The sequence below is a fragment of the Camelus dromedarius genome, chromosome 23 (assembly GCF_036321535.1).
Source record: "Camelus dromedarius isolate mCamDro1 chromosome 23, mCamDro1.pat, whole genome shotgun sequence".
NCBI classification, from domain to species: Eukaryota; Metazoa; Chordata; class Mammalia; order Artiodactyla; family Camelidae; genus Camelus; species Camelus dromedarius.
Genome location: NC_087458.1, coordinates 15931053 through 15958360, shown reverse-complemented (window position 1 = coordinate 15958360; position 27308 = coordinate 15931053). Strand labels below are relative to the sequence as shown.

At 41.2% G+C, this 27308-nt stretch overlaps 2 protein-coding genes across 10 annotated transcripts in view; one reads left to right on the top strand and one right to left on the bottom strand.

Annotated features, from left to right (window-relative positions):
* Positions 1–1592, top strand: part of GPR161 (G protein-coupled receptor 161) — a 44327-nt gene extending 42735 nt beyond the window's left edge. For both annotated transcript variants that reach the window (XM_031435839.2, XM_064477960.1), the window contains one exon: positions 1221–1592. In XM_031435839.2, coding sequence (XP_031291699.1) covers positions 1221–1486 — 266 coding nt within the window. In that variant the 3' untranslated portion in view covers positions 1487–1592. The remainder of the gene's footprint in view (positions 1–1220) is intronic.
* A 7481-nt stretch (positions 1593–9073) lies between these two features.
* DCAF6 (DDB1 and CUL4 associated factor 6) overlaps positions 9074–27308 on the bottom strand; it is a 119221-nt gene continuing 100986 nt past the window's right edge. For all 8 annotated transcript variants that reach the window (XM_064477959.1, XM_031435829.2, XM_031435828.2 and 5 more), the window contains 5 exons: positions 19394–19532; positions 18126–18282; positions 17427–17515; positions 15413–15518; positions 9074–9540 (listed from right to left, as the gene is read on the bottom strand). In XM_064477959.1, the coding sequence (XP_064334029.1) occupies positions 9476–9540; positions 15413–15518; positions 17427–17515; positions 18126–18282; positions 19394–19532 (556 nt within the window). In that variant the 3' untranslated portion in view covers positions 9074–9475. The remainder of the gene's footprint in view (positions 9541–15412; positions 15519–17426; positions 17516–18125; positions 18283–19393; positions 19533–27308) is intronic.

The following is a 27308-nucleotide window of genomic DNA, read 5'->3' as shown; positions in this document are numbered from 1 at the left end:
GACATGCTGATTGGAAGGGGACAGAGGAGCCATCCAGGCTGCCCACAGATGCAAGAATCTCTTCGTGGGAATCCCACCGTGTGAGGACAGGCGCTGGCCTTGCTGGGTGGGACGTGGTGGAGGAGTCCAGGGACTTTAAGATCCGTGTTCTCCAGAAATGCTGAGGACGAGAATGGATATGGGCCCTTAGGGTCGTAACGAGTCCTGTCTCCTCCACCACCCTCCCTGATTCCAGATGGATTGTCAGCAAGGCAGATACCAAATCATTCGCTTTACTGGCAAAGTGGAGTCCGGAACGGAGCTTGGACCAGAAGCCTCGTGGGCTTTATCATATATCACTCCCATATTAAACAAAATGGGTCGAGGCCCTCCCCGGCCTGGCCAGCCCACATTGCACCAGGCTTCCCCATCAGGCCTACTTGCTGGGGGACGGCCACTCTGACGACGCCTTCTCTGCAGGCGGGGAGGAGAGCGGACACGTGTGAGACCACATGGCTCGTCCGCTCCCTCCCTCTCGGGGAGTGGACTGGAAGTTACGTGCTCCAGGAAATGTGGGGAGGAGGGGATGGGCTGTTCCACCCAAATGCCAGGAGAAAAGTAGGCAGTGAGGTTGACAGTAGTGAAGCCCTGGGTGTGAAAGCAAGACCCACATTCCTCCCTCTCTTCTGTGCACGCTGGTTGTCAGGTCCTAATCCTGGGGGGCGGGCACCTGACCCTCTCATGTTCGTCCAGTCCCGAGGTTCTCCATGGCTTCGGGGAACCTCTGAGCAAGTGCGGAGAGAAAAGAGACACAGTCAGGTTTGGGGAAGCTTGTAACCGTAGCTATTGCTTGCTCCAGGGAGCTGAAAGATCAGGGAACTCTGTAAAAATCTGAATATAATTAACAGAAAAGTATTTATCAAGCCTTTTCTAGGAGCCACACATAGACTAGGCACCTTAGGAAGAACTATTTATCACAGTAACTCTGCTAAGTAAGGGGTGGGCTGATTGTCTCTTTACAGATGAGAAAACTGAGGTTGGATTAAAGAATTTCTAAGATTCCCCAGATAGGAGGCAAAGGAGTCAAGGAGGGTAGCCTTGGGACTCCGACTCCAGAACCCACCCTTTCACCTTGTTTGCCTACCCTCCCTGGGGCAGGGAGGCCACAGCAGGCCGACCCCGGGGTCGCCGTTGGTGCTGGCCCCTCGGCTAACCTTCTTTCTGCCTGCCTTCTCTCTCAGAAGCTGCCAGGAACCCTGTTCTTCACGTGAGAGCCGAAGTGCACAAGTCCTTGGACAGTTACGCGGCCAGCTTGGCCAGAGCCATAGAGGCCGAGGCCAAGATGAACTTATTTGGGGAGGAGGCTTTGCCCGGGGTCTTGCTGGCCGCACGGACCGTCCCGGGGGCTGGCTTCGGGGGCCGCCGAGGCAGCAGGACCCTGGCCGGTCAGAGGCTGCAGCTGCAGAGCATCGAAGAGGGCAACGTTCTAGCTGCACAACAGAGATGAGGGCCTCCGGGTGGACCGTCCCTGGAGGGAGGCCCGTTACCGTGCATGCCGAGGCCCTGGGAGCAGCCTCTGGTGTGCAGCCATCAGAAAAAAACACTGAAAACAATGTCTGTCAGTGACTTCAGTGTCTGTTGTGAGACCACACCTGGGCTTCCCGTCGGTCCCAGGGCTGGGACTGGAGGCGTGGAGAGCACAAAGCAAAGCAGACGTGGCTGGGACTTTGGGGAGGTGGGCAGAGAGGGACTGGAGACCATGGCTTGGAAGACCGCCCTGTGGGTCATTTCCTCTTCTCCATAGCCTGTGTCCCGGGAGTCCAGCCATGCGCAGTCCCGGGGCCCAAGGAGGTGAGCCCTTCCCTGTGCACTCGGAGGACGGCACCTCTTCTGCATGATTGACGCGGGCCACGGAGGGCCGTCTGTTCTACACTATAAATGGTCCCCTGATGGGAACCGGGGAGGACCCCCAGATTGCATTCCTATACCTCGCGTCCTGGTTATGACCTCACCTCCAGTGGAACCACCTGCTTGTGCTGGGCCACTGGCAGGGGCGACAGGCCTGGGGCGGCTATGGCTGAGGATGGGGCCCATTGTGCCCAGCTTCCTATTGACTGATTCCTTATTATTTCAAAATAAGGGAGAAACCACTGTAAAAGACAGGAGGAAGGAGCAGATACCAGATGTTTCATTTCCAGAATTACAAAAAGCAGTCCATTTGGTTAGGACACACCACGATCTTACAGAGGCTGACCGAGGCAATGGAGGCTGTTGTCTCTGGAGGGAACCCTTCACATAGGAAAACCTCATGGCGTGGATTCTGTTTGTGATGTGTGACTGCCCAGTTAGATTGGCCGGCCTCCGATTGCACGGGGAACACTGCCAAGAGCAGCAGCTACTCTGTCCCTGCCCAGGGAAGCTCAAGACAAGATAAGACTAGGAAGAACACTGGACCTGGAGTCAGCAATCTGCCTCCTGGCTGGGCTCCACCTCACCTTAACACGTGTCATTTGGGACTTCTGGTCACCTGTAGGCCACCTGGAAAATGAGCTAAGGGAGCAGGCAGTTGGATTGACTGATGGCCAGGATCATTTCTAACTTGGATCTTTGATGTTCTCTGAATTTGTAAGCTAGGGGTAGGAAAGAATAGTGGCCCATGGACCAGCATTTGCACAGCTTTTGAGCGTGGCTCCTAATGAGCTGTGAAGCACTGCCGGCCTGGGTGTGCGGGCTTATGCGACTTGTCTGTTGAGAGCATGGTCCTGAAAGAATGCCAACTGGCAGGATGGATAAATGGGGAAGGAGGCCACCTTCTTAGAGGTGGAAGTGGGGCCGCAGGGTTGTGATTCAAATGGTTAGACCGCCCCTCCCCTTTGAACTGGGCCTGCAATTGAAGTGTGAGCTTGGAGTAGCAGCTGTGGTGACTTGATCCACCTGTGCCCCTCCTCCAGCCTGGGTGATGAAATCATCCGAGTGCAGGGCTTTTCTCCACCTTCAGAATTCTAGCTGGTCAGCAGACGGCGGATTCCGAGGATATCTGGCTGCATCTGCAGTGAGGCAGCCGTTCCCCAAAGTGAATTAGCTTTGCGGTGTTGCTCTGGGGTCTAGCTAGCTCTCGGTGAGGCAGAACGAGTGGTTGGCTGGTCCTCTGGCCTGCAATTTACAAAAGACCTTTCCTGAGCCCTGGGGGCCTTGCTACCTTTATGCTGATCAAACTCATCAGCAACTTTTGTGGGTCATCTCGGTGCCAGGTGCTGGTCTGGGTTCCGAATGGGCGTGGGAAGGAGCAGATGGCTTTTCCGGAGGAGCAGGGGGCGGTTTCAGTCGTGGGTTCTGTTTATGAGATGTGCAGGTCGATCAGACTCTGCTCTCACCACGGGGTGGCATTCCTAAATCCGAGGGCATTTTATGTTTTCTCTGTATAACTTTTCTTAGCACTTGTCTAGCTTCTAAAGGGGCCACATTCCTGAGTGCCTAGTATGCACTGAGGTGGAACAGGGAAGAGAGATCTTTACCTCTAGATTGGAATAACCCGGGATGCTCCCCCCCCAACCCATTGGCCTTTTTGAGTGCCATAAAGTGGCTTGGGACCCATGCATTGGAGAGTGCTTCCCCTGCACTGTACTTGGCTGGGCTCTAGGGAGAGTCTGGAGACCCCCAGGTCCCCACCAGCTGACCCCAGACTAGCTGGGATACACTAGAATTTACCCCAAGCTCATCTAGAAATACTGCACTTCACAAAAGCATGCACTGCGTTTCCCCTTTCCTAAAGTCATCTACCAGACACTGCACGGCCAGCATGCGCAAGGCCCCAGGCGGGGCTCTGTGAGCAGTAACACTGAAGCGTTTTCACTCTAATGGAGGAAGAGACCTGGGGGAGACTGAGGCTAGTAAATAGCAAAATCGAGTAATGATTGTAGAACTGTGGGCTCCAGAGGGAGGTGAGTATTTCCAACTCGAGGAGTTCGGGACCGCTCCATGCAGGAGGTGACAGTTTGAGCCAAGCCTTGGAGGGTATCTGGCGGCTGGAACCATATTTTGCATATTCGGGAATTCAGGTTTTTCCTGATTCAGCTTGAGAGAGAGCGTGCAAGAAGGAGGTGAATGGGGAGAAGAAGCAGAGATAATCCTCATATATTCTGAGGTTTCTGAGAGGCATTTTTGAGGACACTTGTCCTTAGTGCAGAAGGTCAAAACCCCAACTGCCCCCGCTGAACCCAGGTCCATCAGCTGTATTCTGTGCGCTGGCAGCCAGAGGCCTGCCTGAGGCCACCTGGACAGTGCCCGGTGGGACATTTGGCTATTTATTTACTTAAAAACCTTATTCCTGCATCTTCTGGTGTTCACAGGACCACGTTTAGGACTTTTTCCCATCTCTGTTTCTTTCATTGAGATTGCCGTTTGACCAGGTCCCCGTGCTGTGCCCCCGATACCAGGTTTGTGACCCAGCACACTCCAGAGCACACAGCTCAACCCCTAGCCGTTTCCCAGGCCAGACGCACCAGGACTGGAGTTCAGGGCCTTGGGCGATAGGTGGCAGCAGCATGGCTGTGATGCTACTGGCAGTTCCTGAAAGCAAAGAGCTAAGGGTAAACCGAAGGCTCCGTTTGCTTCTGGCGTAGAGCTCTTCCTCTCAGTCCCTGTGTCCTCTGCAGTCCTCAGCCTTGAAAGGACCACCCAGCTAGCTTGCTTCCACGTGTGACCCCATTCAGGGTTGCAGGCACCGCAGCTGTGTGAGCTTAAGCAAACCGCTGGTGTCTAAGAGGGACTGAAGAATGTAGGATGAAGCCCATCTGTGCTAATGTTCTTTGATCCTCATTTAAGGAGCTGCTGTGTACTGAGCGACTGGTGAGCCCAGCTCAAGTATTTGCAACAGGCCAGGGTGGTCTGTGGGATGGGACAGTGGGGAGAGTGCCTTCATACAATGAGAGATCTTCCTGCCGTTCGGAGTTAATACTATGAGTATCCTCCTGTCCTGACAGTTGGTCCTTGATAAATTTGCAGATTAGAGACAGGTCTCTGGATGGACCACAGGAAACACTCACAAGAAGGGTTCAGCCTTGAGCCCCGGCTCTCCAGTCTGGAAGGTACTGTGGGCGTGATGTGGTTACAGAAGGGTGAGGCGGGGAACTAGCATGTATTGAGTGCCTACTGTGTGCCTGTCCTGCTGAGATATCTGAGCGCCTGTCACGCACTTGGCATTAGGCACCTTCAAATGCTTTATCTTACTGCAGTCAGTGTGACCGTGATACAGTAGAGATAGTGCAGGCTTTGGCATGGTGAGTTCTGGGTTCAGATCCCACATTGCTGCTTAGTAGTGAGGTGTCCTTGGGCTGGTTACTCAGCCTTGCAGTTTTCTCATCTAGAAAATGAACTTTGTAGTCTGCTTCTGTGTGAGGACACAGAAGCCGGGGGGCCTCCCTCCCAGGTGTTATGTGGAGTAAAGCATCCAGCACAGTACCTGACGCAGGGCCGCTGCTGTTTCTTCTCACCCTGTGGGTGGGTGTGTTATTCTTGCTTTCCAGGGCTATGATGGGAAGTGAGACTCTTGGAAAGATAACTGTTACCCTGGATAGGAGGTGTTGAAGGTTGTTGCCATGGGAATCGTCATGCTTGCTGTACAGGACGGAAGGATCTTTTGGGAAAGGGATGTTGTGAGAAGGGAGAAGGCAACAGCGAGGAGGGAGGGAAGGCTACGTAGCACCTGGAGTTCGGGAGATCTGAAGGAGCGAACCTGAGCTTTCCTGTTCCTAGCTGTCAGAGACGATGGAGCCTCGTGGCTGGGTGGCTCTGGGATCAAAGAACAAGCTCAGCCTTCACCTCCCTTATAGCCCGGAAGGGATGCCCTCCCCGAGATGTGACCTGGGTTCTAAGGTGCAGTGACAGTGACTGTGTGGCTGTGGCTCTTGGGTTCACAGACTCTCTGACCCTGTGAGCCCTGAGGAAAGAGGCAGCGCGGGGCAGGGGTCCATGCTGCCACCCAGTGTACCCAGAACCCCGGTGACGCCAGTGGGAGAGAGAGGGGCAGTCACAACTTTCACTCTGAAGCAAAGGAAAAATGGCTGTGACCCCAAGAGGGGACAGAGACAGACTGGCCTGGGTTCGGGAGGGATATACGCAGAATCCAAGGAGGCCTCGAGAAGTAAAGGGAATTTCCTGACTCAGGGCCAAGTGCCAGCTCTTGGCCTGTGACTGAGAGCAGGAAAGAGCCGGCTTTGCACCCCGAGGGGGAGGAGTGCGGGTTAGTTCACAGTCACCGTCATTGGAAGAATGGGTCAGCAAGGCTGTATTAGGTGGGTAGAAGGAACTATTGTAAACCAAGGAGCCTGGGAGGTTGGAATGTCTGCTTGCCAGACCTAAAAACAAAACAAAACAGAACTCTGCAACCCTAAAGAAAATGACTGGTTGGATTCACTGGAAAGAATTTAAAGCACAAACTCAAATCTGCATCTGATTACCAGGAGCACAGTTCTGCTCAGTGTTACTTTTAGGAGAACATAACATGCAAAGCTGGGTTCATTTCCCTCGGAAAGCATTTTCCTGAGCAGTATTAGTGGCTTAGGAATTAGAGGCCACTTCTGTTTTTCCTTTTGATGCAGCCATTTTGAACTATCACTTATCATAGGCGAGTCCGCCCCTACCAGAGAAGGCAGCCCCAGGGAGGAGTGCAGGTCTGGGCAGGGGAGGCCCTGCTGAGAGTGCCTGGAAATAGCTCTCAGTCAGTGGTGCAGATCTGCTCGAGGGACAGAGTTCTCTGCTGTGTTCTGATAATGGAGCCCCAGATGCGAAAGTGGTTAAAAACCAACCTTCAAAGCAAAATAAAGACAAGCTAATCCTGAAACATATTTTGCTTGAAGTTTTTAGATGATGTCTGTTAAAAGTAAGAAAAATGCTTAGGATTATTATACATCAATATTTATAAACAAGTAAAATACTTAGAATAGTTTTCTTGTACCTGATTAAGTAGCTGTTTGGGATATGTGTATAACTGTGGGAATTGTGAATCTGTACTTGAAGTCGTGGCCTGCAGACTTCTGGGTGTCTCCCCCTTGACTCCTTACCCGTCTTCCACAGACATATCCCTGCCTCCAGCCTCCCTTCCCGTGGGCTAAAAGGGAGACAGCAGGAAGACGCCAATTATTGCAGAATTGGGGGGTGGGGATGTCTATTCCAGAGTCCCCTGGGTACCTTTATCCGTGGTGTTTTTCATAAGTTTCCCCAAGACAATTAGATTCATGGAACATTGTTAAATGACATCCAGCATGATCAAGAAATACACAACACTCTTAACCCAAAGGTTTTAAAGGTTTGATGACTAGCAGTGCTGTCTCCATATGGCCATCCCATAACCAAAGTCAGAGGGCAGGTGGTAGATTATTAGACTAGGAACCACCTCAGGCAGCAAAGTCCACCACCTTTATCTGACCCCGCACCTGCTCCACTAAAGTCATATTCCTTTCTCTAAGTGGGGAAGTGGGCACTAGGGTCCAGAGTCTAACTTACTGGGGTTCCCCCCACCCCCATGGCAACACACGTGGAATCACGGAAGCGGCTGGGGTGTGTCAACTCCGCCTCTGTAGGTTTTCTCTCCGCTGCCTCCTCGACTGCCAGTCTGACTTGTCCTGCTCCTTTGCAACATAACACCACCAAAACCGCAAAATCACTAAAAGTAGGGGGCCTAATTCTCTGGACAAATGTTACTTTAAAAAAATTTTGTTTTTAATTGAAGTGTAGTCGATTTACAGCGTTGTATTAATCGCCGGTGTACAGCACAAGTGATTCAATTATACACACACTTTTTCATTATAGTAACCTATTGACTATAGCTCCAAATTAAAAAAAAAATTAGTTTTAGAGTAGTTTTAGGGTCCCAGCAAAATTGAGCAAAAAGTTCAGGATCGCCCACCCTCAGCTGCACAGCCTCCCCCACTATCAGCATCCTGCACCAGGGTGGACAAATGCCATTTTGATTTTCCTGCCAAGGAGTTACTCCTTGACCCCACAGAGTCCTCCATCAGCCAGTTTTCCAGCACTTGTCTCTAGCACAGCCCTGTTCCTGTTTTATTACAGTGGATGAAATAATGCCATACTGTGTGCTGCGGTGGTCTTTTCAGTTATTCTGTGAAGCCTTTCAACCTCCATGGTTTCGTGTGATCCTAACACAGCTCCTGGGACACAGGTGGTGCAGGTGTGGTTACCGCCATTTTAGGGAGGAAGAAACAAGCCCAGAGAGGTCAGATGGCTTGAGCAGGTCACATAACTATTTGGGAACGAGAAACTAAGACCCTGGCACTTTTCAGAAATCATGCAGTTGCCCTGTTTGGCCCAGCCTCTAACTCCTTGCCCTTTGGCCATTTAGCATAGTCCGGTGTTACTGAGCCAACTACAGAGCCACGTTTCCTCTATCCAAAAGCCCAGCTTGTCTTCTCTCAGCAGCAGGTGTCCCTGGGCTTGCAGCCATCTTCTGGGGAGGAGCGGTCCCTGGTGTCCACACGGGAGAGGGGTGCTTCGCTTGGCCACACCTGTGAGTCTATTCAGGGCCCAGAGAGAGCAGCATGGCAGCTTAGGGGACGGGAGGGAGGATGTCTGAAGGGGTAAGTCTGCAGGAGCAGCTTCAGGTCGTAACCTATAGGACACAGGCCTGGGTGTACATGGCTTAATTTGAGTGAAGGTGGACACCAGAGATGAGGAAGACCAGGAATTAGAGGACTGGATGGTCAACAACCTTCAGTTGAGATCTTAGAAGCTGGAGACAGGAGGGTCAGAAGCCAGAGCGCTCAGAACTAGCTTGTGCTAATATGTATGTGAGCTATCCAGGATGCTGTGATTTTTGCTGGAAGCCTGACTCCTGTACTTGGTTAATAAGGTACAACCAAGTCATGAGAGATGAAGCTAAGGTTGGAGATAAAGTACTCTGGAAGAGGAAATGAAAAAAGCTCTTCTCTGTGAGTCTGTCACACGGAAGTCAAAACAAAACAAAAAAAGGTTGTTAAATCTAGACAAGAATAGAGAAAGACGATCTGATGTTACGAGAAAAGATTTGGAAAACGTGGGTCAAAGTGGCAAGGCATTAAATAAAAAGGCCATTTCAGGATATCTTAAAACAACCAACTTCTTTAATTAGAAAGCAACAAACATGCAAATGGCAAGTGTAGAAATTTATTTGAACCAACATTTTCACTATAATGAAAATTACTCTTCAACATTGATCCAAGCTCCCACATCTGAAGGTTAGGGAAAATATTGCACTTTGCATTTTCTAGCACTCCTCATACATGGCAAAAGGTTTTTGAAACATTTTGCTAGTTTTGTTTGACACACGCTCCCAAATTCATGCACACAATCATTCCAAACCAATGTTAGGTTATCCCAAAAAAAGGGAAAAACTCCAAAAAACCATAACCTTAAAATTGCACTAAAGCTTTGTAAAGAAAAAAATATAATAAATGTCTTATACAAATTTCAGAACATCTAAGTGCTTGCCGGTAGGAGCTGATTATTCCTCATCCTCGTTTTCATTCTCCTGACCAGAGCCTTCTGATCTGTCACCCTCCAACCGGTCTGGAAAACACAGATATGAGACAAAAACATAGTATCTTTACTATTACAATTAAAATAATTTTCAGTGCCTTTTTATTTCAGACTGATTAGAACGTATGTAATTCAACACATCGTCCTGTAAAAACCAGTTCACAGCTGATTTTTTTTTTTTTTTGCCTCTAGAGACAAATACAAAACATAGCACCATTAACTTTGAATGTGCATGTCATTCTAGAGATACAAAAATTGAAAAGAAATGACCCTAAAGATCTTGATATATTGTGGTCTACTGCAGTGGTTTCCAAACTGTGTTCCTTGGTGTCTAGGAGCCCAAGGAGGTGTGTCAGGTGTCACCAAGGGGAGTGAGAGGGACGCTGTGTGAGAATCTGGGGGCCTTCTTAAGGATCTGTATACTTCTGTTTATAAAAAGATTTTTAAAACTAAGTATCTGTCCCAGGATACAACGGTGACGAAAACAGACAGAGCCTCTGCCCCAGGGAGCTTGTCCAGCCCGACACTCAGGCGAGGGTGCCGCTGCAGCCCGGGAGCCAGCATGGCGCGCGCTCGGGCTTCAAGGTTACACTTGCTGCCGCGCTGCTTGGGCGCTTTCGCCCAGTTCTCAGCTCGGAAGGTTCCGCTTACTCATCTCGGTGCTGCCAACTATTATGCCCTTTGTGACGCTTTCCCCAGACTTTTTCAAAACCCAACCTGCAGAATGAACTCCTTCCTCCACACTCCAGAATGGTTCACAGGTACCGTAGAACGATGACTCTAATAGTTTGCCTGCGTATCTCCTTGCAGACTAGACTGTGAGCTCCTGGGAAGGTAGGAGCTGTTTCTTTTTATCTTATATCCTCAGGGCCTAGTATAAGATGCTCAATGAGTGTTTATCAAATAAAGGAATATACATTTTACTATAAAAACTTATGATACATAATATATTACATTGAGGTATATAAAGAAGGCAACAGTATCCTATCACGACCACCTCTAGGATGGAACCCTTTCTGCCACAAACATTTCTCCAAGGTAAGCTGGGGGGAGAAAAAGGTTAGCTATATGGGAAACAGCTCAGTCCCACCGTCAACAGCAAGAGAAGACTGAATGCTAAAATTCTGTTATCTGCAGAGGCTTACACACTTCCACTGGATTCTAAGTCAGCAACACCAGTATACAGAAGGGACTATGTTTAACTCTCCAAGTGAGTTAGATTAAATCCCCTCTATGCTGACTCCATTGCAATGTCAAACTAATGATATAATGTGTGTGTATACGATTTGTAACCTGCCTCATACAAATTTTAGCTATTATTAAAAGTGTTCAATTCACATGTGTAAAATACATGAACAATAAGATTATAATAGACCTTCACAGATCATTAAGGACTCGAAACACAGTGGAAGACTTTGTCTCCAATAAAAAGCACCTAAGGGATATTACTATAAAAGAGATTACACTGTTTTTATTGTGTGATATATTTTCATGGGAGAACAACACATGAAGTTTTCTGTTTAACTAGATTATCATGAACAGGATATGACTGACTACTTTCAACAAACCTATTCTGTCCTATTAGTGGAGCACGAGGAAGCAGAATTAGCCTTTTTCAAAATGTGTAGGGCTACCCAGGTTCTTTCTGGTTGTCACACTATGAATGAAGACAGGGAAATGAAGGGTTCAGAAGAAATACCACAGCCTTTAAATCAGAGAGTTGACATCAGACATTAGAATTCTGCAGAGTCTAAAGCAAGCAAGAGAGTCAAGTGAGGGCTAAGGGTCTCTTACACAGGTCACAGGATCATGGACAATGGCTTCTGGAATGAGGAAGAGAGCAGAACATTTGTTCTTTTCTCAAATCCTTCTCTTTTAATTGCAGAGTCATCTCAGAATACAAACCCAGTTTCTAAAAATAAATGAAGTCTTTTGTCCACAAAGTACTACTGAGGTAGTAAAATTGCAAAGCAGTTCAACCCTTTAAAACAAATCTCTGGCTGGCAATTATAGACCAAGGAGGACTGAGGAACACTGTGTTCTTTTAAATTAAAGCTAGAAATAAGGATCGCTTCTCTATCCACTGTTTTCAAAAGTAGACAACACCAAACTGCTTTTGTAAATAAGGTTTACATTTGTAAAGAGAAAAAAAAAAAAGGTCCTTTTATTCTCTGTTAAAAATATTTCTTCAAGGAATTATTTTTGGTGGGGAAGATAAGATATGAAGAGATACTTACTTTGCTGTGGGTGGGGGTAGGGAGGGAGATGAGGGAGACATGAAAAAAATTTTCCAAAGGAAACCTGTGTTCCACAAAAACAGTTTCCCAGGCTAACCTTTACAAAATTATTTACTTTAAAATACAGAATCAATACAAGACTCAATAGCTAGAGATCTGATGATACTAGTTCATTCACTCACCCATTCATTCACCAAACATTTACTGAGCAACTATGATGTGCTGGGCACTGTTCCAGGAGCGAGATACCCAGCTATGAACAAGACAGACTACGTCTCTGCTCTGAGTTGACCGGAGAGTGACTGAATGAGAGGGAGGGTGTGAGAAGGCACATGAGGCAACTTCACACTGGGTGACTAAGGCCAAGACTCCAACTGTATGTTCGATTATTAGTGAAGCTGGGGGACAGCGTCTTTTTAGGCAGAGGAAACAGCCACTGAAAAGGTCCTAGATATGCTAACCAGCTGGATGAGTAAGGAAGAGAAAAGCAGCAGCCGGTGTGCTGAGACGCAGTGAGCCGGGGGAATGAATGCGTCAACTGAGAGGCTGGCAGGTCTAGGTCATGCAGGACCTTGCAGACCAGGGTATGAGTCTGGGTCTTATTTTAAGAGCAGTGGGGAGCCCCTGAGGATTTTAAGCAGGGGTGACGTAACCTAATTTATGGGATTTTAAATTTCTTTTTTAAAAATTTATTTTTATAGAAGTATAGTTGATTCAATGTTGTGCTAGTTTCAGGTGAACAGCAAAGCGATCCAGTTACATACACACGTACATTCTCCTTCAGACTGCCCTCCACTACAGGTTACCACAAGGTACTAAACACAGCTCCCCGCACCACATGGCAGACCCCTCATTTATGTCTTTAAAAAGGAGTCAGCCAACTGTGGCTCATGGTCAAATCCACCCACAGCCTATTTCTGTAAATAAAGTTTTATTAGAACAGAATTACACCCCTTCATCTGCACATTATCTGTGGCGGCTTTTGCACAACAATGTCCGAGATGAGTAGTTGCAACAGAAACCACATGGCCCACAAAGCCTGTTTACTATCTGGCCATTTAAAGAAAAAGTTTGCTGGCCCATGTCAAACTGTGTGCAGGCAAGAGTGGAAGCAGGGGGACCAAGAATGGATGGATATGGATTATATTCTGGAGTAAAGCTGCCGTAATTTACTGATGGAGTGAGTCTGTGCATGACCTGGTAAGTGACTGTGAGCTCATCACTATGATGTGAGGCTCCCCAGATCCACGGAGAACACTACGGCTGTCTAGATCCCCACGTGCCAAGGGCCAGGGGTACGAAGGGGTGCTTCAGGCTTTCATAAATCATGTTAACACATTTGGACTCTGTCCCAAGAACATGGGGAGGCACTGGGGAATTTTAAGGAGAGGAGTAAACTGATCAGATCCTAACATATTCTACAGAGTTTAGAATGGTTCACACACCAAGTCACCACCTCTCCAAAGCCTATCAAGGCTTCCAGGGATCTCAGAACTGCCTTCCTACCTCAAGAAGCTGCCTAGACGGAAAGTCTTCAGCACAGCATTCACGAGAATAATTTTCATTGCTTTTTTAAAATGCAGAGGCTCAAGCCCCATTCAGGTAAAATGAATCTGAATCTTTAATGGATAGGAACTAGGTATTTAGAGTTTTAAAAAGGGGATGTGAAGTGCACCTCTCATTAAAAATCACAGCTTTAGAAGGAAGGAGCTCTCTCGTATCTATTTGCTGGACTTTCCTAGAATGAAAGGCTTGAAGTATTTTGTGGCTAGCTTGTGCTTCTTGGGACCAAAGTAATTCTCCTTGAATATGCATACACTATTGTACTTGGAGTACAGGATAATGAAGGGAAGGAAAGGAAAGAGTTGTCTGACCCATCAAATAACTAGGTATCTTAAGGATAAAAGCAGCAGAAATACAAATCCTAGGGTACCCTTTCCTATCTAGTCTTTTTTATATTAGAGAAGCAAGAGGGTGAGTTAAGTTGATAAAGCAACTAGAAATTGTCTCTTTTTGATGGCTGGCAAAAAAAAAAAAAAATTAGAAGAGAATCTTTATATTATAAAACATCTATCTAACTCTAAAATCAAAGAAGGATGATCATAACTATTAGCTAACAAACCACTGCCACATTAGCACCTATTTAAAAAGATTCTTGCAGAAATAAAAGAATTCGTTTCCTACAGGAAAACTCAGGAAGAGCCATTCAATAGATGAACTCGTCATAAGAACAAGAAAATTTTAGTTGTCATAAATAGCAATTTTTTTTTGTTCTATATAATGCTGCCTCCTCAAATCTGAAATCCAAATCAATTAAACTTAAGGGTTACTGACTGTTATTGAAGAAAATAGATCCAAAGATGTTAGTGATTAATAACTAACATCTCAAAGAAGTATTGCAAAAATATTTTGTTGGATTACTAACATTTTCCTTTTATGTTTTAAGTTTATTTTTTGTTTTGCTTTGACCATCTGAAATTTTCACTCTTTTTTGTAACTGTTAACATTTACAGTTTGAGGGCTATTTTCTCTGTAACTTTTAATTACAGACAGAACGGGCTTCTTTCAATTCTTCAGATGTACTACACAGTCTCTCTCCTTTAGGACCTTGAAAAAAGCTGTGTATCTTCACTCTGCCTGGAATCCTCACCTCTCCCTTCCCCACTCTCTGAGGAAGTGATGAGTAACCCCCACTTACACAGACCTGAGGGATCAGCAGAAGTTACCCTAACGGACTGAGGATGGGAGGGGACAGCGCGATTATAAAGATTCTGAGGTGGGAAGAGTTTGATGTGCCCACCCCATTCAAGAGAGGGTCAGAGGACTGCATGCTTTATTCATGACTTGACTGTATTCCTGCAATGAAGTCTGTAGGTCAAAGGGGAGTAAGAGCTTGGAAGCTAGTTTCAAATTTCAAGCTTTATCATTTACCGGTTGTGTGACCCGGGGTAAGTTATTACAAATAATCTGCTTTGTAAAGGGTTGGAGCTAAGTGAGGATAAATCTGTGAGATGACTGGTATGCTGTCTGATACATCATAGGTGCTCTATAAATGGTGGTGGTTATTATTATTAAATACCCAACATATGAAGGAATGTGTGGTTATCAGTGAAGCAGGATAAGCATTTTATCTGTAATGGATACTGGATATTTTCTATTGTTATGAACACGGGTTATTCCACTCCTTCCTGAATATTAATTGTAATATGTGCATTTTGTCTGTGGCACTGAACCCCATAGTTTATTGTCTAAAACAAACAAAAAAACTGAAAAAACATACCAAGGTACTGGTTTCAACCTTTGTAGTAGCACACGACATTTACTTTTGTCTGGACTATGATTGATTTTGACCAAACCTACCATTAAAGGGTACTTAGTATAACATATCTTAAGGTTTATGGTATGATCTTCCACTCTGAGAAGAAAAGCACAACTGATAAAAGTTTTCAACGGACTTCATCTTTTCATTTTGACACTTTTCAATAAATTTGGCTCGTGGGGATACAAATTACTAAGATCAAGAGTTCACCGTACTCCCATTTCAGAAGTTAAGCTGCCTTCATTTGTGATTTAAGGAAATTATACAGATTTCTTTAAAGCAGATCTTAAACAACAATGTTTTTCAAATATATTAATGATTTTGATAGTACACTGACAGTTCTTACCAGCTCGGATATGATTCAGTGAAGCCAACATCCTCAGCATGAAAGAGGCTGGAACTGTAATGGTATTTCTAGTCTCTTCCAGCATGAGCTCATTTCGAGTGATAACCTACGAGGCAAGTTAAATAACCAAGTCAAAGATCATAGAGTAACTATACCTTTTCCTTGAAGATTAGGACAACCAGTAAAAAATCCGCAGGTTCTAGGAGGAATTACTTCATTCTTCATATACATTTATACCTTAATATTTCCACCTTAAGGCTGCTCAATGCCAAATAATTACTTTAACTTGCATTTGACAGAGTAAGATCTATCAAAGAACACTACTCTTTCAACTGGCAGAAAGACAAGGTCAAACTTTGATGCTGCTCGAAACATTCAAGATTTTGGTTTAATTTTACTTGTGATGTGTTTCCCAGAGCAGTCCCCTTTGTGTCCGCTTATTCTCCCCTCTAGCAGAACTGATGCTCTCAGTGACAGAGTACTGTTAAATTACAATCCCTGGGTCACTTGGATCCCTCGAGGAAACGTTCCCTTGACTGAAGCAAAGTCATCTTGAAAAATAAACCTTTGGACAAGAGTTACCAGTGAACTGTGTCTTAAGTACCAACAATAGGACTAAACGAACACCCATGAACACCTAGGGATTATCTAATGTAAAATCATGGGCAAAGGAAAAAAGAAAGAGGAAAAGCAAAGACCATAGCAAAGGAAAAAAAAAAAAGGAAGGAAGAAAGGAAAACATGAGAGGAAGAGGAGGATGCTGATCTGATCAATGGTATTACATTTTCAACTCATTACGGTGCCCCCCAGGGCCCTTTACCCTCTTGCCCCAACCTAGCTTTTTAGTCCGACTGAGCTACTTTCTTGTGTGTCCTCTAGGTTTCAGCCCACTGATGGTTCATTTACCTTTAGGGAGCTTGAACATGCTGATCCTTCTGTCTCAAATGTTCCTTTGCTCCTTGTCTGTCTGGCAAAATTCTCATTTCCTCTGTGAAGGCTTTCCCATCCCATCTACTCCATTTGCAGGCACAGCTGCTCCCTTCTACAGGCTTCCAAAACGCTACGTGTACATCTCTGACACTGACCATACTATATTCCAGTTGTTTTTATGTCAATTTTCCCCATTAGTCTTTAAGTTCTGAGGGCAGGGTTTGTCTTTTTAAATTCAGCACTGTGCCTGACATACACCAAGTGTTTTATAAATGCCTATTAAATGAGTGAAAGTATATGTGGGAATCGTGCTGTGACCTGTCAACCTTGGTCTAGAGGACCAGTTTCCCAACTCACTAGTATTTTTAGCAATGAATCCCTATTTTATTGTTTTAAGAGGGTGTAGCATCAACCCGAGTTGCACTGAGCTCCTCACAAAAGCTCAATAATTGGTTAATAGCTGATTAATGCAAAGGACCCTTATTTTCATAAGAAATCTTACATGGAAACCCACAAATGAAAACCCTGGTTGAAGTTGGTGACGAAATGCCCAGAGTTTAATTGTGGTATCATCCATCTTCCCACTCCCAATCTTATAGGAAACCTAGAGCTTCAGAGGACTCGGTTTGAAAACTACTAATTTAACAAGAAGCTGAGGAAATCTTAAGATATAATCATAAAGGAAAAGATTCTGCAATCATTTATTCCACTACCAATTTGGCTATGATATGGAGAACAGCTATAGTAAAACTATTTCCTTAAAGGACAGAGGCTTTTTAAAATGATTCTTCATTGCAAGAAGCACACATAGTCAACCTATTTTTTCTTAAACTACAATACACAACCTGTTATTACCAATAATCAATATTCTAATCATCAAAATCATACTTCTATTTTTACCTCTCTAATATTATAGGCATTTTTTTCTTAATTTTTCTTTTTCTTAAAATTTGACTTCATTAAATGCACTGACTTGTTTTACGTTACCAACTAATAATGAATTGAGCTGCTTTGATTCTTCTTAAGACAGTATTTTAGAAACAAAGTGAAATATGATCTATAATAAGCATAATAAAAATCTTACTTCATCAGCAAGTTTTCGGTTAAAAATCCTTGACTCTTCTAATGGTGACCAGATCTTTATGTCATAATCTATGCCAGATGAGGCTAGAACTAGAAATAAAATGTCCATATTAATATAAAGCTTACACACATGCCATTCATTCATGTCAGTGTATAATATAATATATGCATGCATGTATATATGTACAGCAAAACTGACCTGGAAAGGAAACTGTACTGATACATTTAATTGTTAACTGAGAATATTATTTTGAAGACTCCATAAAAGTTACCCTAGAACATAATTTTAAGACCATATTGAAATCACTTGAATTTCCTTCTTATATTGCTCTTTGATGAGAAACATGAGCAATTTCAAATGAAAGGCAAGAACAAGCCAATGTTCCTTTGTTCTGGTAAATTAATTCTGATATGTGAAGACTAAAAGGCTTGGCGGTTCCACCTGCCAAACCTCTTACAGCTGATAAAACTCAGAAGAACTATTAGAAGAATAAACTCTTTAACCTATTTCCCCATATTTTCTGCCAAAAGCAGGTTATAAGTGTTTTTTTGTTTTAAACCCAAGGAGAGCAATACTTGACCCTAGTGCCTACCTGCTAGGATAACTTAGATTATTCTTATATTAACAACTAGAAAAAAGTTGAAGCTGATTAACCAAAGTAGTGATTCCTGGCCCGTGCCTTACAGAAGGTCATCTTACTTGGGTCAAACGGATGTGGCTGCAGGCAGTTTACCACATGATTATCAGCTTCCAGAAGCATTAAATGCTCAGCAGTGTGACGATCCCAGATGAAGATGTGGCCACAGTCAGAACCACTCATTACAAAATTAGCACCCCAGAAATTGGCTTCTTTTATCTAAGGGTTTAAAAGAGGAAATTGTAAGAGACTTCAAATCGAAGTTATTTTAAAAGATTTATTGTATTCTCAAGTTTAAAAAAATCAGTTGGCTTAGAAGTGTGTATGACTTGCTAGACTGAACCGTTCCTGGGAAAAGTACATGGGATCCACTGTGGAATGGCACATCTTTGGCAAAACAAAAGAGAGGAGGAGCCAGCTTGCTGGTACTTGGAACTACTATTATACTTAGTTATCTTCTATTTTTTTTTATTCCTACCACTAATTATTTTCATCCAAAATTTTAATCAGCAAAGTACAAGAAATATAAGTTGATTACTTCTATTAATGAGTATTCTTTCCAGAATGATTAAAATTGTTACTGCCAATGGTATCCAGAGAGAGAGAGCTAATTATTTCCCCACCCTGCAGGTACTTTTTAAAATCTCAACTCTAAAGAAAACAGATTAAAACTGATACTTCAGTAAATATATAAGAACAGCATTTTCTAGATATGAATGATTCAGAGTAACAGTTATATTAATCATCTCACAAGATCGTCTTAGTAAATAATTACTATTGCCTTGGGTGTGTAGACTTCTGGATTATAAAAATTGGACATTAGAGATCATCTGGTCTATTCTTATTTCATAGATGAGGAAATTAAAGTGCAGAGAGACAAAGTGACTAAAATCAATCTTTACTTGTCAATCTTAAAAAAAGAATTATAAACAAAGTAATCTGACTATATATTCTGCAATGAACCTGGATTTCATTTATCAAAATCCTTCCCTCCCAAACCAAAAAAGGGTACTAATATGAGCTAAAAAAAATTACTAGGAAAGTAGACAAATGTGAGAGCAAAAAAGAAGCAAGGGTTACTTGCACAAGCTAAAAGTTTTAAAATTCTACAGTATTTCCTCAGAGTAGAGATTTCTTGTAAAAAAAAAAAATGGTCTTTCACAATATATTATAGGACTAAAAGAACTATGTTTGGGTAAGAAATCATGGTGAAGGTGCAGTAATGTTGTATTAGATTCACACTAGCAGGTATGAAAATAATCATTATGGGAAAAAAAATCCGTATTATGAAATAGCAATTCTTCCCCAAAATGCCATGAGCATCTGGTACCATTGTCCTGGAGTTGCGATGGCCCTTATAAACCATCTTTACTAGTGGCCTTCTAATGTTCAAAGTATCCAATTCTTCCATTTCTTTCCTTTCTTTTCTCCGCCTGAAGAACTCCTGAATGCGGGCAACAGCAGAGCGTCTATGAATTACATATTAAAAGAAAAAACAAAAATAAGTAAACATTCACAGGCCACTACAGAATGAACATGAGCAACGTTAAAATACAGTAAAGTCTAGAAAATATATATACTAAACATTATCTCAATAAGGCATCCCCAACCAAAAGCATCAAAAGAGGCAGACACAACAGTGAGACTACATCAGACTAGTTGAGTTACTAAAACAAAATGTTTTAGTTGAGAGATCACTGAGAAATCTGGTACTGGTTGAGAGAGTAAAGGAAACAGCATGCGGCACACTGGTTTTTAAAGGGCTGTTTTATAACAACATAATACAGACACAATTAATATGCAGTTTACTACAAATAAAACAAATCCTGTTCAATTATTATTCTCCTCTCTGTATTAGGAAATGTAAAGGCATAAAGAGAAACCAAAAGAAACTGAGGATAACTATAATTGCAGTGGATAAACTTAAGTTCTGAGATTTTGTTTAAAGATGCTTTCAACAAAGAACAGACTAGTCAAGAAAAAGAATATAAATGAATAAAAGCAAGGCTCTTCAAATAGAACCTATTCTGTATGAACTCCGTATTACAGTACAGATTTGGAGCTAATGAGGCAGATCTTACTAAGCTAAGAACTAAGTTGGTCACAAAGCTGGAGACTGATGAACAACAGACTCTTTTTAAGACTGATTTAATTATTAGAAGAAACTTTCCTTACCACTTAAGTTTTTAGGTTGAACTTGTTATTTAAAATATCGTATTTTGATATATAATAGACCAAAAAATCTAATATATATATAATATGTAAAAGTCAGTATGAAAAATCAACACTATAATAGAAAAACAGGTAAAAGACATGAACAGGGAAATTACAGAAGAAACAGTTAATAAATATACAGAAAGATGCTCGGCCTCACTAATAAAATAAAAATAAACAGATCTCTTGGTATGTCTTTTAGATTAAAAAAAATTTGTATGTCTATCAGAGTGGCCAGAGTACAGGAAAACGGGCACTACTGGTAGGAGTTGGAAAGTGGTTTTACATATAAAAAAGTGCACTCTCTTGTTGTAAACTTCTCATTAAAGCAGAACACCTATCCAGGAAAGTATTAAATCATAAATGTGTAACTTAAGGCATTTTCACAAACAAAACAGGCCCACGTAACTAGCACCAGTATTGAGAAGCAGAGCATGAAAAGAATTCCAGAAGTCTCTCAGTGCTGCCTTTCCATCATTACACTCCCCTTATAGGAAACCACCATTCTGACTTCTAACATGGATTAATTTTGCCTGTTTGTAAACATTAATTAATTGGAATCATGTGGTAAATATTTTGTTTAGCTTCTTTAGTTCAACTAGTGTTTGTAAGACCCAGCCATGTTGTTTAACTTAGCTGTAGTACCATCATCCTCTCGCTACAGAGTACTACTTTGTACAAATACATTGTAATTTATTTATCCATTCAACTATTGGTGGACATTGGGTTGTTTACAGATTTTGATCACTGAACTAGTGCTTTGGCAAACGTATGTTCATAATTCTGTTGGGTATAAATTCAGATGTGGAATTGCTGGACCACAGTCTGTGTGTATGGTCAACTTTCACAGATACTCCCAAATAATTTTGCAAAGTGATTACAGCAATTTATAGTCCTATTAGCAATGTATTAGTGTTCCAGTACAGTATATTTTTGAGGAGAAATTAAATATCTACTAAAACTTTAAATATGTATTTGCTTTGATGCAATTTTACCTTTAAAAACTATATGCTATAGAAAAACAAATATGCAAATATATACATATGTGTGTATATACACACACATACACACACACACATTCACTGCAGTACTTTGAGAAACACTGGGAAGAACTGAAATGCTTACATAAAAAATGGGTAGGTTAAATAAATTATGGTACATCCATACATTGGAATACTTAAACTACCATTAAAAAGGTTAAGAAATCCACAAGCAAGAACATGGAAAATGTCAGCATCATACTACTGAATCTAAAACATATGTTAAAAAATAATTCACAGGGGAAAATAATATATATGTATAGAAAGACTCTAGAAAACCAGACACCAAATTGTTAATAACATTTTTTTAAATTATGTAACAATTATGTAGTCTTACTTTTATAATAAAAATATACTTTTTTCTCTGAAAACTATAAAACATTGATGAAGGAAACTGAAGATGATACAAAGAAATGGGAAGATATCTTGTGCTCTTCGATTGGAAGAATCAACATTATCAAAATGGCCACACTAAAAAAGGTATTTTCTTTTTCATAAAATGGTATGTTATAAATTCTATAAGCTTATTTAAAAAGTTTTAAAACTTTATCCTGTGCTATGTATACCTTAAAAAGAGGGTCTACATATAAAATTTTAAGTTAGATTTTGTTAGAAACCTCCAGACAGAAAGCTGACATGTTAGTTTACTCTTACTATCTTTTTCTGATTGAGAAGTGATAATGGTTGATAGTCCTAGTGCTCTCAAAAGAAACATAATTAATATGGTTGGAGCTTTATTTTCTAAACTGGAAGAAAAGAGAAAAGAACACTCAATCAGTTAAACATGTGGTTAACAAGAAGCCAATAACAAAAAAACTCTTGCTAAAAAAGTAGAGTATCAGGTAGTAGAGGAAACAGAAGTAACCTTGTGGAAGGCCTTAGGACCTATAAAGGGGAAAAGAAACTATATGACAAATTAAGAACTGGACGGAAGCTCAAATCATTTAAAACAAGATGTGCAGGCAAAATTCAAGCTGAGTAATAAGGTGATAATAATTAAGAATTAGTGAGGATGGCAACAAATCATAAGGGTTCATTTCACTTAAAAGTTTGCCTTAGAATATGGTCTAATTTACTGCTTAATGTTTGGTTCAACCATCTTAATAAAGAATAATTTTCAAACCTAGATCTCAAGTTATGCAGTGAGTATTGTACAGCTTACAGCAAAGATCAGAGCACCTACCACTAACTGTCTGTAAAAAAAATTATCTAACGCAGAGGAAAAGCTTCAAGTACACAGATGATAAAAATGACAGTAGATGCCATACTTATAAACAGGTAATGTCCAACTCAGTGAACAGTTCTAAAGAAATGAGTAAACTTAGAATGAATACATAGAAAGAACTTTCCTAGAGGATATATCATAAGAAATACCAAAAGAATATAGAACATTGAAAATAATAAATTTGTAGCTTATTACTTTGCAAATTTAATCAAATTAAAATGACACATACATATGAAGAACACCAATCAACAAACATTTATTAAAAGCCTACTATTTGCAAAGTTGTTTTTGAGAATATTAGTTATTAATTCTTTTATTATAGCTTATACTAACTTGGCATACAATTTAAAAATCATAGAAGACATTATAAAGTTAAATAAACATGAAAAATTTCAGAAGTAAACAATAAAATGATAGTAGAAAACAGTATACATTCCAACCCAATGCGAAGAAGAAATAAAGAAAAAAGCAAAAAAATTTTTTAAAAGATAAACAATTTAATCCTAAAAATGACAGGAAAGTTTAGAGGATAGGTAAAACTGGATAATTAGAAGTAAAAAGTTGGAAACCAATCCAAAAATAACCATGATAATAATAAATTTAAATAGACTAAGTTCACCAATGAAGAAAAAAGAAATTGTCTAAGACACATCTAAAGTATGAGGACAAGGAAAGTTTTCGAATAAAAGTATAATGCGCAAACACTAATCAAATGAAAGGTGGCATAGGTACAGTAGTATCAGACAAGATAGACTAAGATAAAAAATAACATTAAAGGTAGAAAAGATTACTACATATGTAGTAAGTTCAGTTTACCAGCAAGATATAACAATTTAACATACATGCATCCAATAAAAAGCCTCAAAATGCATTAAAAAGGAAAATGACATAACTACGAGAATTAGACAAATACACCATTAAAGTAATAGTTTCAATATAGCTCTCTCATTATTTTGTAAGTCAAGCTGGCAAATAAACAAAAAATACAGACTGTGAACAACACAATTAACAGTCTTGATCTAACAGTCACATATAAAACGCTACATTAAAAATTAGGGTAATAAACTTTTCAAGCACACATGATATGCTTATAAATTTATCATGTACAAGACTACAAAGCCAGTTTCTACAAATTTCAAAGTGTCACTCTAAACCAACCATGTTCTCTGACCACAATTTAGATAGTAATGAAAAAAGACTGAATGTATACAACTAAAGAAGTTAGAAAGAGAACCACAAGAGAATCTCAAATAAAACAGAAGGAAATAATGAAATGAGAAAAGAGCAGAAATATAAAACAAAGAGGTTAACAATGTGAGAGAATCAACAAAGACAAAAGTTGTTTCTTCAAAAAGAATAACATAAAAGAATATAGAATTCTGCCATGATTATGGAGAAAAAAATTAAGGGGGTTCAAAATAATGCTATGAATAAAAAGGTGGCTATGACTAAAGACAGCAGGAATTTAAAAGACAACAAAAATGTTATAATAAACTTGAAAATTTATATGAACTGACAAGTTGAAAAAAATCACTTAAAACTGACTAAAGAAGAGATAGTTCAAATAGTCCTATAGGTGTTAAAGAACTGAAATAATACTGAAAAACCATAGCCCAAAGAAAATACCAGCTCCAGATGGTTTTATTAAGTAGTTTACTTTTCAGAGAAAGGATCATTCAAACTCTGCCAGAGAAAAGAAAAAGAGGAAACATTTTTCTGTTCATTCTCTGAGGCTAATGTATCTTTTTACCAAAAAAAAAAAAAAAAAAAAAAAAAGGGTCATGAGACCAAAGGAAAGGAAATTCATTCAGAATATAGATGCAAAAGTCCTTCACAAAATATAAACAAAATAAATCCAACAACATATCCAAAAGATAATATATCACGAACAAGTTAGGTTTATCTCAGGAATGAATATAAAGAGCGTTAATCTGGTTCCACATGCAAGGAGCTTGGAAGTTCCCACTTGGAACTACTGAACGGACTGAAAAAACAACTCTTCTTGGATCCCTAAGAGAGGAGAGGACACAGGGCAAACCACTGTCCCCAAGATTAGAGAGACAAATAGGCAACAGGGAGTCATGCTTACCAGAGTCTTGGGGTAGCTGAACTGTGACTGACAAACAGCTGGAGGCTCGCTGCAGGTAACTCTGAAAGTTAAAAACTCCAGGGGCACCCAGTCGTAGGGGGTCCCCTACAGTATTTTGAGATTTACTTCTAGGAGCCAAACCAGATGCCACAGTAAATACTGAAGAAAAATCCCCTCAGGTTTCCAGCGGGGAAAGGGAACAATTTTGAAATATGTCAGAGTACTCTGTTCTTAACAAGGTCTGCCCTCACGGGAAACCAGAGCCTAACTTGCTGGGGTATTCAGAGCCTAACTAACCTGGGAAGTGAAATGCTCAACTCCAGTCCACTTTAACTATCCTGTTCCACCTAAGGGGAGAGGAAAAACCCTGACAAACACTTGTAAAATTCACAGTCTAGAGACACAGGTTCACTAAAAGACCGAGACCTAATCATAGGACCACAGAATGCTTCCCCTCCCCACCACACCTCACCACGTTACTAAAGGTCTGTTTACAGCAGTTCCTTTCACCTAGTACATCATATTCAGCTAAGAAAAAAGAAATTATAAGGCATACCAAAAGGCAAAAACAATCTGAAGAGACAGAACGCTTGTTGTTGATGCTTTTAGAACCAGATATAGCAGGGATGTTGAAATTATCAGACCAGGAATTTAAAACAACTATGATTAATATGCTAAGGGCTCTAATGGATAAAGTAGATAGCATGTAAGAACAGATGGGTGACGTAAACAGAGAGATGAAAACCCTAAGAAAGAAACAAAAATGAGAGAGATGAAAAATACTGTAACAGAAATGAAGAATGCCTTTGACGGGCTTATTGGTAGACTAGACACGGCTGAGAAAACAATCTTTGAGCTAAAGGATATATCAACAGAATCCTTTAAAACCAAAAAGCAAAGAAGCAAAGACTGAAAAGAACAGAACATCCAAGGACTGTAGGCTTACCACAAAATAGGCATAATGGGAGTACCAAAGAGAGAAGAAAGAAAGGAACAAAAGAAATATTTGAAAAAATAATGACTAAGAATTTCCTCAAATTAATGTCAATTAATGTCAGACACCAAACCACAGATCCAGGAGGCTCAGAGAACACCATGCAGGATAAATGCCAAAAAAAGAGCTCCACCTTGACATACCATTTTCGAAATACAAAAATCAAAGATAAAGAAAAAATCCTGAAAGAAGCCAGAGGGAAAAAAATCTTATCTTTAAAGGAATAAAGATAAGAACCACATCCAACTTCTCCTCAGAAACCAAGAAGCAAAAAGAGAACAGAATGAAATAATTAAAATGTTGAGAGAAGAAAAATCACCAACCTATAATTTTATACCCTATGAAATTAGCCTTCTAAAGTGAATGAGGAATAGACTCTCTAACGAAAATTGAGGGTATTTGTTGTCAGGAGACTTGTGTTGCAAGAAATGTTAATAGAAGTTCTTTAGAGAGAAGGAAAATAACAAAGGTCAGACACATGCAGTAAAGAGTGTCTAGATCTAGGTATAAGCACCAACTGTAAAGTTTTCTTGGGCTGGTTGATTATTGCTGAAACTGGACTCCAAATTTCTCTCTTATGGCCAAACTTACACATGTTTCCTTAACAATAGCAACCGTGACCCAATTTTATGGGGAAAACTGGACAACATAGCCTTTAAGGCCTTAAAGGAGAGTTTGATGAAGCCACCTGCCCTTGTGCGTCCCCATGACCTTAGTCCCCCTTTTCCTTTTTGTGTATGAAAAGAAAGGGAATGTCCTTGTGATGCTCTGCTCCCCTGAAGACATCACCAGAGGGTATTAGAGCCAGCAACTGGACTCTGTGGCATGGGGATACCTTCTTTGCCTTTGAGCCATTAAGGCCGCTGTCCTTTTGATGAAGGCACTAACAAAATGCTAGTGGGCTCCCCTTTGGCCATTTTTGTACCTCATGCAGTAGAAGCTCTCCTGAATTCTCACTGCACTCAACATTTCTCATCCAGCTGCCTCACTTCCTATTAAGTCCTTCTGTTAACTGCCCGTCACATCACTCTTCTTTGCTGTAATAACCTTAACCCAGCTACTCTTCTCCTTCCATCACTGACAAAGTCCCTCGTGACTGCTTAGTGCTGATGAACTACCTCTTGACTCCTCATGATGATCTACAGGAAACTCCATCAGGTAATGCTGACTTCTCATGGTTCACAGATTCCTGACTTGATATTTCTGATCCCTTCCTCTTCCCTGAGAGTCTGTATTTTAAATACTGCATGTTCTAAAAAACTCTATTTATAAAATGGTCAGCAAAATTTCTTAAGATGACTCCAAGCTTAAATTAGAGAGTTATGGCTACCAGAAGGTCTATAACCCTTAACTTAAAAAAAACCCCACAAAATTGGCATATTTAGTACACTAGGCTAAAATATAAGGAGAAATTCTTAAACAGCACTAAAAATATAAAGTGAATTACTTTGCCTATTGTTTTCAACATGGTAAAAAAAAATCCTTTTATAAAACACCACTGCATATAGCTAGAGTGGTACATATTAATTGATACTATTGGTATTATTAAAATAGGAGAAAAAAGAAATTTTAGAAAAAATGGCTTAATCAAAGATTAAGAGAGAACTGATTTATTGAACTTGGAATTAAATGACTTAAAGGGTAATTCAGTAGCCAAAGGAGGTTAATATAAAAGGATACTAT